The 17,044-nt window shown below is 47.5% G+C and overlaps 2 protein-coding genes across 9 annotated transcripts in view; one reads left to right on the plus strand and one right to left on the minus strand.

The window, feature by feature from the left end:
* The window catches only part of PBX3 (PBX homeobox 3), a 99,928-nt gene extending 86,991 nt beyond the window's left edge, over positions 1–12,937 (minus strand). For 2 of the 6 annotated variants that reach the window (XM_083875621.1, XM_083875626.1), the window contains exons 1-2: positions 11,763–12,908; positions 10,866–10,939 (exon numbers count right to left, since the gene is read on the minus strand). In XM_083875621.1, the coding sequence (XP_083731747.1) occupies positions 10,866–10,939; positions 11,763–11,959 (271 nt within the window). In that variant the 5' untranslated portion in view covers positions 11,960–12,908. Of the gene's footprint in view, positions 1–10,865; positions 10,940–11,762 lie in introns of all 6 variants that reach the window. The other 4 variants (XM_083875623.1, XM_083875622.1, XM_083875625.1 and 1 more) reach the window with 4 other exon arrangements.
* Positions 12,938–14,893: 1,956 nt separating this feature from the next.
* MAPKAP1 (MAPK associated protein 1) overlaps positions 14,894–17,044 on the plus strand; it is an 80,323-nt gene continuing 78,172 nt past the window's right edge. For 2 of the 3 annotated variants that reach the window (XM_083875618.1, XM_083875620.1), the window contains exon 1: positions 14,894–14,950. The gene's annotated coding sequence lies outside the window, so the exon portion shown is untranslated. Of the gene's footprint in view, positions 14,951–15,040; positions 15,129–17,044 lie in introns of those variants that run through there. The other variant, XM_083875619.1, reaches the window with a different exon arrangement.

The following is a 17,044-nucleotide window of genomic DNA, read 5'->3' on the forward strand; positions in this document are numbered from 1 at the left end:
ATTGACAAGTTGCCGCAGCCGTGGCGGGTGCGGGCTCCCCGCGCCGGGCACTGCCCGGGAGCCGCTATCGCCTCCCGCAGCCCATCACTGGGGGCCACTTTAGCAACAAAGAACCCAAAGTCAATTGTTTCTCCGGTGAATGGGCGTCTGTTCTCAGCATATATTTACCCAGGCGTTCAGGGCAGATTTTTACCATTAAATTGGAGGCTGTAGAACATGGTTGTTGTACAAATATTTACATTAGTGCTGACCACAGCCTTATTGCGGCGCTCGGAGAGAACAATATCGCCAGCTCCGTCACCCCGGTTTGGAGGCCCGAGTGCTGCTCGCCCTGCCCGCGATCAGCTAATTCCATCGGACAGGAGCCGGGGCACGGAATTTCCATCAGCCCCCACCGTGCCACGGCTTAGGGCGGGGAAAACAAATGTCCATTTTTTGTTTCATGGAAAGCAGGACGCGGACTGTGTGTTATTTTGGGTCTCCTTTCAAACAGGCAGTTCGCTCAGCAAGTGTTCTCAGTCCATTAAATACGACTAAACTAAATAAGAACTTGAGTTCAGCACCGATGACATCACGCAGCAAGATAACGTCACTTGCACCTCTCCAAAATATTAGAGATTTAAAAGTTACATAACAGTCTCGGTGATTAAACAGCATCTGTTATGATAATCAGTCAGTAAGAGGAAATGGATTTGTTTAGTGTTAGCAACTACAATATTATTAGATGCCGGGTATATTGAAAGGAAGAAATATTTCCTTTATTGAACACAAAACACCATAAATTTAGGTAAACCGAAATTAGTTCATGTAATACACTGACATCCAAGAATTTATGTATAAAGAGTCTATCATTTAATTTTCAGACATTCAATTTCTATACTTGGTCACAGTCAAAAGGTCAAGAACCAACAAGTCAATAACTTCCCAAGCTCCATATCGATATCACGTCACTGCCCTAACAAGTGGAGGGGAAGCAAGAAATAATTCACAAAAAAAATCCTCAGCTGCCTTTGGAGGGCAAATCTCCCCCAGCATCCCACGCCAGTGCTGGGTCCCAGAGAGTTCCATCAGTGCCAAAACCTCCCCAGCCCTGTGGCACTGGAGCTGGTGGCACTGGTGGCACCAGGCAGGGCTGCGGTGCCCACACCCCAGCACCCAGTCTGCCATGCCAGGGCTTCCTTTCCCCTCTTCACCCAGTGCAACACAAGAAAGAAATACGAGGTAGAAAAACTGATAGTTCCCACTCTATTTGAATAACAAGTGAAATCCTAAAAATCCCTCCACTGCATGTTATTACCAAGTGTATCTCCAGGTTTTATAGTGACAGGACTGTGCTATAATTTCTGAGAAAACCTCGGCATAAAGCTCCATAAACCCAACCACTCCTGTAATGTATCACCTTATCTAGTGCACAATCATTTCCACAACTTTTCATGTTAGTATAATTTGTTCAAAAATGGTAATAAATACATCCTTGAAGTCAAATAAGAATCATTGCACAATCTACTGTAACTTGTTCTTACTAGTGACAGTCAATCACACTACCAGGATCTCGCATGAAAGAAAATAAGCAAACATTTGGGTGTTCTGTAATTACAGATCTCACTAAAAGCATGCTTCCTTCTTTAATCAACAAATATATGAAAGTGTGCCTGGCACAGTCTTTTGAGTGTGCCACCCTGCCTGGAACAGCTACTGCGCAAGGAAAGCACCGATCCCCGGGAACGGGAGCAAACCTTCTCTTTCTGTACTGAGCAAACCAACCACCAAGGCACAAAACCCTGATATCCTTTAAGCACAGGTCTAACCGTGGAGTAAAAAAAAATTCCTGATTAAAGCCAAGAAAAGAAGAAGTCTGAGGAAAGCTTAATTTCTTCATCTCCAGGATGTAAGACTCAATCTGTGGCCAAAGTGGAATGAAGCAGATACTGCAAATAATGTTGATAGGTTACCTCTAAAGTAACAATTTTAATTAAACCAAACACTTAATAAAAATATTCCTTTTTGACATACAGCACCAAGCCAACACAACCTTCACAAAAAATCAGATGGATAACATTCCCATTTTAAAGATAAAAGAAGCAAGCTCTTGCATTCACTTCCATGAGGCGGTGGCGGAGCTCGAGGTCTGCCCTACCAAGGTCACCACATCCCTCCTCACTCAAGAGGGAGGAAGGTTTCTTCCCCAGTCAACAGCAGCACCAGAACTCAAACCAGCAATGCCAGGACTTCCTCCCCAGCATCGTTTTCTCCTGAAACAACGCCATCGGGGCCTACTGGTACTGGGAAAGTTAAGGTTGGCTTCGGAACATTTTCATTACTTAGTTCTTTTGTTCAACAATCTGAAACCCAAAATGAGCGGCTGAAGCCCAGCAACACTTCCTTTTGCTGCCTGTGAGAACTGACTTTGCAGCATCGAGCGATGGTTTTTTTTCCTTCCAGTATCAAAAAGGTTCACTATGACAACTAAAGTTTTGGATTATAAATTCCTGATGGGATTCTTTGGGCCAAGCCCCGGGGAGCTGTGGGCGAGCAGGGCCATCACACTTCCCATGCCGACTGCATTGGGGCGCCTTTGTTGCGGCGGGCGCCGAGGGCAGGGGATGGCGGGCAGGGACCCGCAGTGCACGTGCCACTTGTCCTGCGCTGACGTGAAAACCCCTGTGGCTCTGGGGAAACCGCCGTGGTTTGTGTCTCGTGTGGTTCATGTTAAAAAATTCCCAACAGTGATAGACTTCAGCTGCCAGGATCAGGGAGAGCATGTGCATCCAGCATGAACAGCCCCCGCACGCAGCTCTGGGCCATTTTTTTATCCTTTTTCCTTTCTTTTAAATAACTATTGGGGCTCATAACAAGCACTGTCACTCCAGCACTGCTCCCCTGATTGACTTTGCGACAATGATCTCTGGAGGAGATGGGCACTCAAACAGCCACTCTGCTGCACTCAGGCAAAGAGGACTAGAGAAGCTTGGGCTGGCTTTGCTTTGGGTTTATTTTTTGCTAAATTTTTGTTCAATTTCCAGAATTACTTCTCTGATTTTTTTTTAAATGGTATTGCAAAAAGAAAAGTAATCACAAAACTGTAGTAAAGCAACTCCATAGGCTGAATGAAAACCACATACACACACAAAAACTCTAAACCTCAAAAAACAAAGGAAAATTTGAACTAGAATCAGAACGTCTCATCTTTGAGCCATCCTGGAGCATCCTACTACAGCAGAGGTCTCAGCACAGTGCTCTTACGTATCATATATGCTCTAATAGGTTCAATGAGTTGAGTTAAGGGCAGAGTTTAACTATTAACTCCAAATTCCCTCACTCTTATGGCTGTAAGTCAATCCCTTAATGTTACTTTAACACAATTTCTGACAGTTGAATAAAATCTATGGTCAATATTACAACCCCTTCCTTCCTAAAGGAAGGAAAATACATGTGTGATTTGCATCAGAAATGGTGGGAAACGCTGTGGGTGACTGGGGGTGACAAATGTCCACAGCTCCATTGGCCAGGAATCCAGCCTTTCATTTGCCCTCAGCTGGTTGGGCCCTCACACCAATCCCCAGAACAGCAGAACTGGCAAAAACACCTCCACACAGGTACAGCTCTCAGCACAGGAGCCGTGAGCAGGCAGAGACATTAGAATACAAAGCTGTAAGATATATCTAAAATAATCCCACAAAAATCAGATGACACAAAGAATTCTAATACTTTCCTTTTGTTAAGATACAGTAACTGAGAATACAATGAAATTCTTCATGTTCACTATCTCCCATTAGATCAATTAATATTCAGAGAAAGGCTTTAACATGAAGTTTAAATAATCATAGAAGGAGAAAAAGAACCACCAATGTTCTAGAAGCTTCTCTAGACCTTTCAATCAATTTTATTTATATGCAAAACCAAGAGAAACTCAGAAAAAACAAAGCTCCTCCTGATGCTAAAGCTCTCAATTTACTGACAGGCAAATGGCTTCATGCTGCCACTTAATCTCATTTCTTGCATAATGCCCTCTAATTAGCATATCAAAGTGAATTAATACTTCTAGGGCATTAGCAATGGGAAAATCTGCTCCAGGCTTCACAATAGCAGTTAAGCAAGAGCCAAGAAATCCTCAAAAACACCACAAACCACTTTGCATTGCAAAACTGTTCAATTTATTTATCCTCTCTCTCTAAACACTTTTACCGCACACTGTTTTACTACTGTTCACCAAACAAAATGATAATTGCCAAAGTTACCAGCATCTGTAATGCCTGTTTAGAATCTTAATTTAGATTGTGTACTTGAAGCTCTCTAGATGCTTCCATTGACCCCGTCATACACCACAGGACATACTGGAAAACTATAGTTCTTTTAAAAAATGCTGTCAGGATAATATTATTAAATAACCTTTTCCACTTACAATAAATGATTAAAAATTAAATAATCTATGACAAAGCCACCTGCTGGACAATGAGGAATGAAAGATTGGCTTTAAATGTTGATGCATGACTGAAGTATAGCAAAAGGGTTTGACCTGTAAACACATGATACAAACCCACCTCCCTTCCAGGTGATGGATTTGTATTACATGGGATATTCTGTGATTCACATTGTTACAGTCCCTGTGGCTGTGCAACACACATTGAACTGATCATTAACAAAAGAACTGAAACACCTAAAAGAGCATAAAATTAAAATAAGTGCATCATGATTTTTACTATATGCTTTTATGCAAAACATGCTATTTTGATTCAATCCCTGACGCAATAAATACATTTGAGCTGTTACAATCAGAGATCAGAGCTTTTCTCCTTTAAAAAATGTTTTCAGATTCTACATTCAATCACAGGTCACTTTGCAAAATATAAATTGTAATTTATAAACAAGGTCTAAAAACCCCTGAAACTTCACCACCTCAGGGCTCCACACCAGTCTTTAAAAATAGAGAAAGCACACTGAGGGGAAAAACAAAACAAACACCCAAATTCTACTCCCCAACACCAGTACTCCCACCCTAATCTCATGGAGGGCCTGGAGCACCAAAGGAAGGCCAGTAACAAAGAGTAGAAGAAAACGCCGGGGGTCAGTGGGGTTTTCTGCATTTCTGTTTGCAACATGAAGGGGGAAAAAAAGTACAGGACTAACAAAATAAATTATGCTGGGTATTTATCTGATACTTCGACTCTTCCTAAAGAATGTGCATTACTGAAAAATACACAGCGTTGAAGGACCAGGCTGATTTACCTTTGCTATTTAATTCCCTGCTTTCTCCCCCAGTCCCGGCAGCACGATGGAGGAGCTCTAATGTCCAGCTGAGCTGCACAATTCATCTGTTTGGCTGATGAACTACTCAAACTCTATAAAAGCATGAACTGTAAGAGCTGACAGAAACTTTAATAATTTATATTAAATATTGATGTGAATTATTTACTCCATTCACACTTAAAGCCAGGAATTGCCTACCAGAGAAAAGCAAACGTGACAAAAGGTCAACACGCTGGTGAGAAAAGGCAGGCGGTGTCAGGCATGTGTTATCTGAACCATGCTGATCACCTTGATAAGCGAAGAGCATTAAACATGACTGCTGAGCAAACAAACAAAGCATTCTTCTCAGGGTGTCAATCGCGGCGCTCCGACAGCTCGGGCTGATTCCAGCGCGGCGCCGGGCGCGCAGCTCCGCTCGGGGCTCCGCTGCTTTGGGCTCCATCGCGCACGGATTCACATTCATTCCTGCTCTTCAGGAAAATATTCATCGAGCCATCATGGGCACCGTGTGCAAGGAATTGAAAAACAGCCTAAAATCTGAGGGCAGAGCCAAACCGGACTGCCGCGCGCTCCGCTCCGTAATTATTAATACAGCCTTCATTCACATTTAAACATTGCGTTGCATTTGTAACAATTTAGAGTGTCTAATTCTGCTGATATTTGTAGACTACGGTAGACTGCAAATATCATTATATTAATGTTTCACACAAATCAATGTTTAAATTGAAAAAAAGACAGCATAATATCCATATCATACAACTTTTCCATTGAAAGCTGCAGGAACAGAGCTTGATAAATGTGTTAAATCCTGGAAAAAAAAAAAAAAAAAAAAAAAAAAAAAAAAAAAAAAAGCCTGCTTTGCATTTCCTACGTGCCATGATGATAATTTATCTCTGAATGCAAAAATTCCTTAACTTACAAAAAGCATCCTAAAATACACCACGCGGTAACTGCTATAATTTGGTATTTTCAGATAAGCAAGCAAATGTGTCGAATTCAAAAATAAATGGAAGGATATGAAAGACAGCTATAAAATAAAATAAATAAAATAAATCCTTGCTCCTGGTTAAATTAGTATTGACAAGTAGGGCCAAATTTATCCTCTACAGTGGGGAGAAGAAAAAATCTCTGGAACCACTAATCCCAGTACTCAAGGTGAAGATGGATATTTAAATGCAGCAAGGATTACCAGCAGCGGGAAGCGCTGAAGGTAAGGTGCAGTCTCAGGTTCTGTCAGACAAAATACCACGAATTTCTCTAATGCCCATAATCACCAAATCGCCATTTTCTCATCTAGAGAAGCGCCCTGGTAGAAATCCACAAAAGAACCAGGCTGCTGATAATGAATGTGTTGGAAACAGATGACCAAACGACAATCAAGACACTTTATTCAATTTATTTTTTCCTAGTAGGACATTTATGAAGGAAAGCAATGTCACTGCCATAAGGACAGTGCAAACGACCAAACGTTCTGCTGCACGGCATCATTTGTAATACATCTGCTGGCAATTAAAAAAAATACATTCAAAAGTACAACTACTGGGTTGGCGACAAAGCTTGGTACTGAAGCATAAGATGGGAAGCAAAAGCTAAACAAATTAAGCTGAGCTGGACGCACATAAACACTCAGCACTGACTTCTTCAGGTAATCAGGGAACAACAAAATAGGCATTTAGCAGCTTAAAAAAAAAATAAAAAAACAACAGGACTGCACATAAATATTTTAAACAACTAAAGTGAGTAACAATAACATCACAGCTGATATTTAGAAAATAGCCAAAATACATACACACACGCACATGTGTAGCACACGTACATATATGTATGCTATCAGTGCCATTTCATTGTTCCACCTGAATCCTCTCATGTTCCGGCAGGATTGTGGGTTACAGTGTATTACTGAGAGTTGTTCGCACTAAACAATAGTTTACAAAAAAAGTTGAAATTGGTGCAGTGCAAGAGCAGAGTGCTGCGAGTGGCTTTTTACAGCCCCACGGTGCCGACAGGGGTTAACATTTTCTAACTCTGGCAGAGGCTCGCAAAGCCAGCGCTGCTCCAAGGAGTCCCCTCGCTGCTCCAAGGAGTCCCCTGGCCGCGGGTTCCAAGCTCTGCAGCATATTGACAAGGGGCGTTCCTCAACACTCGGGCCGTGTCATCAATAAGGAGCTTTGCAGCCAGGCAGGGCCCGATGCAGCCCTTTAATCACTGCATGGCTATTTACAGTCGTGGCAATAAAAATAAAGGTAACTTACATGGGAACAGCGAGGAATTAACCCCGTGGCTAATGCACGGTTCGTCTGGGTTTTTTGAGCTTGTTTATTCATTCTTTGAAACAAAAATCTATGCGAGGGGAAAACGTTCTTAATGAACATTTTCATCCTCTCTCTTTAGACATAAAAAATAGTTGCAGCAGCCCGAGCAGCCGAGCAGGCCTTTTGCTTCCCCTGCGGACACCTCCTGCAGTCGAGAAGTTCATTAAGTTTTATGATCTTCCCAAGTCAGTCCTGCTTATAAGCCTCACAAAGGCCACAAATCTGGCAAACCATCATGTATGCCATTAGGCTTTACTAGGAAATGAATGCTATTTAGGGGTGGTGGTGACAGTAAATTCGGGGTTGGTTGGCAGCTATCATTGTTGCTGCTGGACTTGGGGAAACAAACAAATAAATAAATAAATAACTGTAGATGTGTACACGGTTATGCACATGAATTCAGACATTTTTATAAACGTGTGATCCTGTGTCTACAAATGACTTTTAAAGACAAAACCCCAAATTATCTATCAACGCAGTGCAGGACCTAATAATACATTGTTCCATTGGGAAATAATTGCAATTCCCTAGGACATTTTAAGACTACAAGAATTAATATATTTTCACTTCTTCCTCCATAAGAATAACCAGAACCCCAGGTTCAGCAACATCCGGGGGGAAGGATAGTAAAATCACCAATCTGAAGGTGTTTTAGCCAGTAAAAAAGAGGCATTAAAAAAAAAACCCCAAACAATGGGGCAAATCAGTTTTTGATTCTTCCTGGCAGACAAGAGGAAACTAACTGTGACACAGGTATGCAACAGATGTGAGCGTGCAGTGCAAAGGCAACTTCACCACAGCCAGTGACACCTCGGAGAGCGGGCAAAGCACAACCAGACGGAATCACCGGGCCCTCGCTCACTTATCTTCCTATTTTATTGGAGGGGCTTCCGTAGAACTCTGGTATAATTTTTCTTTGAACTAATTAAAGCCAGAGGTGGCAGTTTCTTTATGAACACCGTGCTACCTTGTGGTTGCCTCTCAGAATACACGCAGCTAATAATAGCACTAAAGCGCTTAAATGTATTATGCAGCACTTTTGAAAATGTTAAAAAAGAAATGTCAGGCTAAATTCAGTAGCTCAGTGATTTGCTTTGTACTGGGTAAATACCTCACAGGGAGAAAAAATAAAAATCTTCAGCTCCTGACCCTGTGTGAGGCTTTCAGAAATGAGATGCATCCATTAACCCTTTCCGGGAAGTGACAGAGTGGCTCCACGTAAACTGAGGATTCCTCCTCGTGCTCTCTCCCAGCCAGTCTCACAAAGTCCTCGCTGACTGTACTGAAAACTATTAAATGTAAATAAACACGTAATTCAATATAAAAATTACTTAAATATCGCATGACTCGTTTCTGAACAGACCTGACTGCTCGGCTCCCTCCTTACCTCTCCGAAGGAAGGCAGTGATAGAGCCATCACGGCAATTCCCACACCCAGGTAAACTTTGGTTCTGATTAGAAAGAATTAAAGGCCAGCACACGACCCCATCGGAGGCAGGTTTAAAACACAAGACAATGCAGAGCCAAGGGGGAGAGGGGACAATTCTGCTTTTACTGCAACTTAGACCCTTCCTCGTGCCTCCAGTTTAGAATTGTTGGAGCTGTTCCCTCCGAGAACAGCTTCCAGAAAACAGGCTATAATGTATTTACACATTTTCTTTCCTTTAGCACACTACGTAAAGCCTGCACAGACTTTTCACTTCAGCTGGGAGACCCTGAGTGAAGGTCTCCTATCGGGAAGAGTTTTTGGTGGAGGTGTGGATCCATCTCCATCAATCACTCAGAGCATTAGTGTCCCTGCCGTGCTCCGGGGCTGGCAGGAGCTCGCCTTTGGGCAGGCAGACACCTTCACTCTTTGTTGGTCCTCAGCGATCTCACAAAAGAGAGATAACTTGAAAACTTGCTCCACTTCTTGCAGCACAAAAGCAGGATCCCAACTTACAAGCTATCACTGAAACAACCCCAAAAGGTTTCAGAGCACAGGTCGCCCCTCGCCTGCGAGACGGCGGCGGCCTCACAACCACCCAGCAATCCCACTGCTGAAAGGACTCGGGTTTTCCTCGCAGCTCACCTCTGACATGTGGCTGACTACACTTGCCTTTCAAAACACCGAGGCTAAGTCCACTGCAAATAAAGTGACCGCCTGTCTCCTTAGCTGAAATGTGCCTCCTGCAGATGTCTGAACACCGAGGGCAGGTTGCTTTCTGGCTCTGGAGCAGGATGGGCAAAGAAGTTTAGGGAAAGGCGGGAAACAAACACAAGCCAAAGGAAAAGGGTTGTGAGCCGACCGAGGTGGAATGTAGGTAGGTGGGAAGGGAGAGGGATCATTCCCCTTATCCCGGGTAATATAATGCAACATAAAGCAGAATCAATCTTAATATTCACAACACAGTCAATACCCTAGTGCTTAGCTGTCAGCAGGAACTGAAGTGGATCCCTGGTAGCAAAGAAACCCTTGGACATAAAGCACCATAATTCACAGGGAACGGCTCGCTCAGGGCTCCACAGCTCAGATTTGCACTGATTTCACGTTGGATTGTTTTCGTCCAGTTTTATTTTTTTTTCAGTGTGGAATTGAGCAGAACATTATTGAGTATCACATAGAGCAAAAAAGCCAAGCAATGGCTCTAGCTATATGTGAGTAAATGGCTATTCATTTTTAAATCCAGTCATAATAAATGTTTTTTGTTATTGTTGAATGTTCTTGTTTTCATTAAATATTATTCTCCCTAAACGTCCTTGTTCTCATAATACAAAGCAGAATACCGTGCAAATTTTCTTCAATTAAACAAACAAAAAATTCTATAAATTCAGTGATGTGAAAAAATCGCAAAAAAAAAATAAACTCCTAAAATGCCCACAAGAAAAGCACGGAGTTTTAATCTAGACAAAAAAAAAAAAATAAATGTACTTTTGAGATTATTTTTTTGGAGAATTTCGGCGTTTAAAAAGGCATCGCCCGGGAGGCGCGGGAGCAGCGGCGGGCAGGGGAGCGGGGCCGGGGCGGCCCTGCCCCTCACAGAGCCCACGGTCCGCTCCGGGTTAAACCCGCGGCCACACCGCCCCGGGGTGCCTTTCACACACCGCCTGACGGGAACGCGGCAACGCCGGCGCTGCGGGGCCGTGAGGGGAGAGCCCCGCGCCATTTCACGGCGTTCCTGGTGCCTCAGGAGCCGCCCGCCGGGCGCCCCCGGCCCCGCGGGGCTCCCCCGGCCCGGCGCGGCCCCGGCGGCGTGAGGGGCCCGGCCCGGCGGAAGGCGGGAGCGCTAAGATGGCTGCGGCGGCGGCGGCGCGGGCGGTCCGTACCTGTTTTCTCCTTGATCTCGCAGAGGACGCTGAACAGGGCGGGTTTCATTCGGTGGCAGTTCAGGGCGTGTTTCCTGCAAGAGAGCACAGGACAAGCGGTTAGCGGCGGGCTCCGGCAACATGGCGCCTTCCCCGGGCCGCGCTGGGGCCGCTCGCCCCCGGCCGGGGGTCCCGGGCCCGCGGGGGCCGCCCGGAGCCTCCCCGGCCCCGCTCCGCTTCCCTGCGGAATTATCTCTGTGCAAACACCGCCCGAGCGAGGGGAAAACCACCCCCCTTGTCCCCGTCCTGCGATATTAGAACTGATTTATTAAGGGGATTGGGGGGAGAGGGGGGAGGTGTACAGAGTTAACATTGTTTTTTGTATTTATTGTGATTTAATACAGGCAGGGTTTGATTTGGGTTTTATTCACACACACACACCCTCTCCTGCAGCAATATCTGGTCAGATTTATAATTCATCTGCTGCCGCTTTGAGACAAGAAAAGAAAGAAAGAAAGAAAGAAAGAGGCAAAGTTGTACTTTGAGGGATGGCCGGACAGACAGAGGCCGGTACCCACCGGACAGTGGGACAGTGTCCAGCGGACCAGTGATGGCACAACCATCCAATACTTATACATTTATTATATATATATATATCTATATATCTTTTCCTTTTTTTTTTTTTTTTTTTTTTTTTTTTTTAGGAAAGAAATCATTAAATAGCAACTTGGCTCTGCTGGTAATTTTTTTCTTACGGCCCCAAGAAGTTGCTCTTTAATTGTGAGACTCTGCAGAGGAAGGAGCAGGAAGGAGAGAAACAAAAACCACACACACACACCAAAAAATAATTTTTAAAAAAATAGTAATATTAATAATATTAAAAAAAAAAAAGACAAGGTTTAATTAGACAAAACCAACTTTGCTTGTGCCTCATCCAGGCTTTGGTCAGTGATGGTCATGATCTGATGGAGGATGTCGCCGATGTCCTGCTTCCTGCCGTCGCCGTCAGCCCCTTCGTGTCCGTGGGGAGGCGGCAGGGCCATGCCCCCCTGCACCGAGTGCCCGGCCAGGTTGACGCCGGCCAGAGTCTGCAGCATCCTGGACTGATCGTCCATGGCTCCGGGCCGGGCCGCGCTCCGGGCAGCGCCTGCCCCGCTCAGTCCCAGCGCCGCGCTCCTGCCTGCGCGCTGCACACACGCCGAAAATAGGGAAAACACAAAAAAAAAAAAAAAAAAAAAAAAAAAAAAAAAAAAAAAAAAAAAGGAAAAAAAAAAGCCAAACAAAACAGTAACAACAACAACAAAAAAAAGAGTAGTATTTGTTTTTTGACCGGATCTCAGCTGTTTATTCCACTCTCTTCTCCTTCCCAGGGCAGTAAATCACTCTCTTCTTTAGTTACAATCTTCTTTCATCATCATCATATTGGTGCCTCGGATAAATGAGCTGAGCAGATTTCTGTGAGGTTTTCCTGGTGCAATCTTCCTCCAAAGATTTTTTTTTCCTTTTTTTATTTTTATTGTTGCTTTTTATGTCTTTCCCCACTTGTCCAAAAATCTTCTTTGCAAAAAGGCAAAATTAAAAAAAAAATACAAAATCAAAAAAACTTGCTTTCAAATCCTTCAGAAGTTGGGAGGGTGCAAACAGCAAAAACCACAACAAACCAGCGAACACCCCCACCCCCAAACTGCAACATAAAAAAGCCAAGAAAACACAATCACAGAGGGAAAAAAAAAATTAATCGCCCTCCCCCCCAAATAACAAACGATCCCAAGTCTGTGCACGGGGGTGAGACAGCAGCAATCAAAAGTTTGAACTTGTGCAAAGAAAAGAGCGGAAATAACGGGGAAAGAACTGTAAAAAAATTAATTACACACTCTCTGCAAAGCAATGTGCAAAAATATCGGCCCGCCGGAATTTATGAGCCCCGCGCCCGGTGCCCGCGCGTGTTTTATGTTGTTTGATGGCCGCTCCGGTGAGGGATTGACAGGCTGCCAACGCCACTCACTCACCGCAGACGTGTCACCCTGTGAAGGAGCCGAGCGGCGCGCGAGAGGGAGCGGAGCACCGGCCCCGCCCCTCCCGCCGGCCCCGCCCCGGCCCGGCCCGGCCCCGCCCGCCGGTCCCGCCCCGCCCGCCGCCCCGCCCGCCGGTCCCGCCGCCCCGCCCCGCTCCGTGCGCGGCCCTCCCGCCGGGCCCAGCGGCGCCCGCGCTCCCGGGGCGGGCGGGAGGCGGCGGCCTCGTGCGGGAGCGACGGGAGGGGTGGCCAATCGCTGCGCGGGAGGGGCGGGCGGTGGCGGCGGCGTCAGCCAATCGGCGCGCAAAGGGAGGTGTCGCGCCCGCCTGCCCCACCTGGGGCCCCGCCCCCGGCTGGGGAACTTGTGATTGGGCCGTTCGAACGGTTGCGTGGGCGGGGCGAGCGGGCCGGGCCCCGCCCCCGTTGCCGTGGTGACGGCGGGCCCAGTGCCGCCCGAACTCCGAGGGCCGCGGGGTCCGGCCCGGCCCGGGGGACCCGGCTGTGCCCTGCCATGGGGCCTCGGCACGGGATGAAGCGGCCCGGGGAACACGGCCGTGGGTCTGCCATGGGGCCTCGGCACGGGATGAAGCGGCCCATGCCTTGTGCGTGTCCCCGCGGAGAAGCCGCGGGACAGAGCAGGAGCCTTTGGCACAGCCGGGCCCGGCTCAGGTCGTGCGTTACCGGGGCTAGTTGCAAATTAGCTTTTTGTAACTCTGCACAGAACCGCGGAAATGGGAAGAAAAAAAGCACAGGCAGCAAGGTTCATTCTCTCAAGAGGTTACCTGCAAATAGTGGCCGCCCCTCGCGTGGGACACTCCCCCCATTCACCTCAACTCCCTTCAATTCTGCTCCGTTTCGCTCATGTTTTGGGTGGTGTGTAACACAACTGCCCCCATAGAGACCTCTCTGGGAAATCACCTGTAGGTGCGATGAAGACTCAGAGTGCCAGATAAAATGATCCTTAATTTGCTTTATGTACTTTGCCTGTGATGGACAATCTCAGTAGAGTCAACCCTCATCCTCGTCTAACCTTCCTGGTGGTCTGGCTAATGCCTCAGGCTTGGCACGGGTCAAGCAGAGCTCCGGCTGCCCCCAGTCCAGCTGGAAGGGCCATCCCACACCTTCACTGGGCCCCGGGTGTCACTGGAACCCTTTAACCAACTGGCCGGGGTCACTGTGGCTGCAGATGGAGATGGCTCCTGGTTAACAAATCTGTAGTCTCACTGTCCCCCCATGCAATTAGTAAATTCATTCACATTTCAATTACTTTACATCTTAATTACTCCACCATTGTCTGTCTTGAGCCAATGAGTTTTCAGGGTTATTCAGTTTTACTAAGAACGCTACCCCAAAGGCATTTCTAAATTGGTATTATTGTGAATATTTCACAGATGCACTTGCATTTGCCCCCTCAGGGTAAACCGTCATGGATGGCATGGACAGTTCCCTCAGCCCCTGTCCCAGCTCCCTGCAGGGACCTGCTCTGCCTCATCACATCAGTGCAAACCTACTGTTCTGGGTGATTTTTTGTACTATTTTATGAGGCTGAATGCAGTCACTGCAGAGCTCTGTGCTCAGCCAGCTGCAGCCCAGGCAGTCCCTGTGATGCGCCCTGTGCTGGGGCAGCTCCAGCCCCTGCCCTCACTCCAGTCCCTGGCAGCTGCTCCTCACAGGCCCCTGGTGAGCCTTGTGCCGTGCTGTCCACTGTCCAGCTGCTTCTTCATGTGTGTTTATACACCGAGCGCTACCTGGAGGCTTTGCTTTAAACCTACCAAAGAAACACAAAGGCCACAGTGAATTTAGCGAGAAATTTGGGATAAAACCGGTGCGATCCCTACGAGAGAAGCCTCCCGTGTGTTGCCGCCGCGGTGTCCCCGGTGCCCACCCCGGGGCTGTGCCCGCCGGAGCCCGGGCCTGGCTGCCGTGACCGCCCCCGGTGCCGCCGCCCCGCCCGTTCCGTTCCGTTCCGTGCCGTCATTTCCGCCACCGCGGCGCTTCCGGGTCGCGCGCGGCCCCGCGCCCGTTCCGCCGGCCCCGGACCCGGAAGCGGCTGCGCGGCCCCGCAGCGGCGGCGGCGGCGGCGGCGGCGCCGGTAAGTGCTGGACGGGGCGGGGCGGGGGGGAGGCCGGGGCTGCGGCCGCGCTGTCAGTCCCGCCGGGGCCCCGCGGGATGCCGTGACCGCCGGCCGCGGCTGTCAGCCTGCCCGGGACTCGGCCGCGCGATACCGGGGCTCATCGCGGGGTCCGGCAGCGATGGATGGCGGGGGACAGGTGAGTGTGGCCGGAGCGCCGGGGACGGGCACGGGTCCGGCAGGAATGCCCGGGGGTGTCCGCGCCCCGGGGGAGCGGGAGGCACAGGGTGCCGGGGGCGCCGGTAGCTCCGTCCAAATCGCCCGTCACAGCCCCGTGTCCTTTCCCCATCCCCGGCCGCAGGGAGGACTCTCTGCCTGCCCCGCTGCTCCAGCATCATCACACCCAAACGCCTGTCTGGATGGGGCTCTCCTTTCTGCACCTCCTTGCCAGAGCTGTGAACGCCACAGGAACAGCGGGGGAGCGGGAAAGGTGTCCAGGAGAAGCAGCAATGAGTTTATTTCTGTGCCAGTGGAAGTTTGGCAATTGATTAAACAGAGATGCCAGAGCCAAGCTTGGATATCCTGAGTGTGTTCTGCACGATTTTAGGCATCGGGGAGTTATCAGGTAGATGCAAGACTAGGAATTTGACTCTCTCAGTTACTTTTCCAAATTCAGAACAGCTCTATTCACGGACGCTTTTTTGGGTTAGATTAAAAATAAATTGGGATCAGCATGTACGTATAGACTTGTACAGAAATAACTGAAGCAGGGAGAACCAATTTAGTGCATTTCTGCATCAGTCATGTTTCAGGTCTTTGTTGTAACACTCTTTCCTCATCTGTGGGTTAAATTTTCACCCAGTTGCAACAAGTAACAAATTTAAAATAACTAAATCGAATGTTTACATAGCAGGTAACAGCTACATTCTTGTGCGTTTCCCTTGGATCAGTGGAGGCCTCGGCCGGCGAAGCAGCCTGGCACAGGGATCTGTATTACACGTTCTGTAGCATGAAATTTTCCCAGCCATTTGTATCTGTGAGCATGAAAAGCACACACCTGTATGGAAAGGTCAGTTATGGCAACAAATGGCACAGCAAAATGAGCAGCGTACTGGTCACATCCCCATGTAAGAGCAGCCCATCTCTCTGACATTGGAAAAACCCTCTGAGATGATTGAGTCCAATCTCTGACCCACCACCACCTTGTCAGCCAGACCAGAGCCCTGAGTGCCATGTCCACTCATTCCTTGAACACCTCAGGGTTGGTGGTTCCACCACCTCCCTGGGCAGCCCCTTCCAACTCTGACAGTTGCCGTGAAGAAATTCCTTTTGACATCCAAAATTCCTTCTGATGTCCAAGGGCAAATGACACTGGCTGAGAAATGGGAATATAGAGCTCAGGCTCTCTTCATTTCTTCCTGCTGAAGTGCTGGAAGGGGCAGGTTTGAGCAGTGGGAGCAGAGCCCTGGGGGCACCCAGAGGCTCTTGGTGCTGTTATTGCCTGAGAAGTGTTGTATCTAAATCCATTATTCTGAAAGCAAAAAAAAGCTCCTTGAATATGTTTTGTGTGCTCGTGAAAGAGACAGACCCAAAATTAAAAGCCAGAGGAGCAGGGGATTCATCTTTTGCTGTAGAAATGTGAATCTGTCCAGTTCTATTTGACATAAAGTCCCAAAGGGGCTGAAGGTCTTGGGCATTTTTAAGTAGGTCTGATCATCATGAGTGTTTCTTAAGACAGAGGCAACTTGAATGTTGCTGTATTTTAAAAATAAGATTATAATCATGTTTTTAATGCAATAAAAATATTTACATGCACTCAGAAGTGGAATGACAACAACCTAAAGAAACTGACAAAGACCAAAGTGTTTGACAGGTGCTGCTGTTTAAGGCACAACCCCCTGCCTGGCACTGCAGTGTCAGAGCACCCTTCATGGTGCTGTTGCAGTGGCTGTGCTGGGAGCCCCTGGGCTGGCTGGACCTACATCCCATCCCCAGGCTCTATCCTGGGTCCAGACAAGGCAGCTTCTGTCAGCCTGGGGACCTTTGTGTATGGAAAACCCAAGCAGAGTAGCATCTCTCTCAGTGGCAAACAGGCAAAAAGGTAAAATGGTGAAG

This window comes from Zosterops lateralis (genome assembly GCF_965231275.1).
Source record: "Zosterops lateralis genome assembly, chromosome: 20".
Lineage (NCBI taxonomy): Eukaryota > Metazoa > Chordata > Aves > Passeriformes > Zosteropidae > Zosterops > Zosterops lateralis.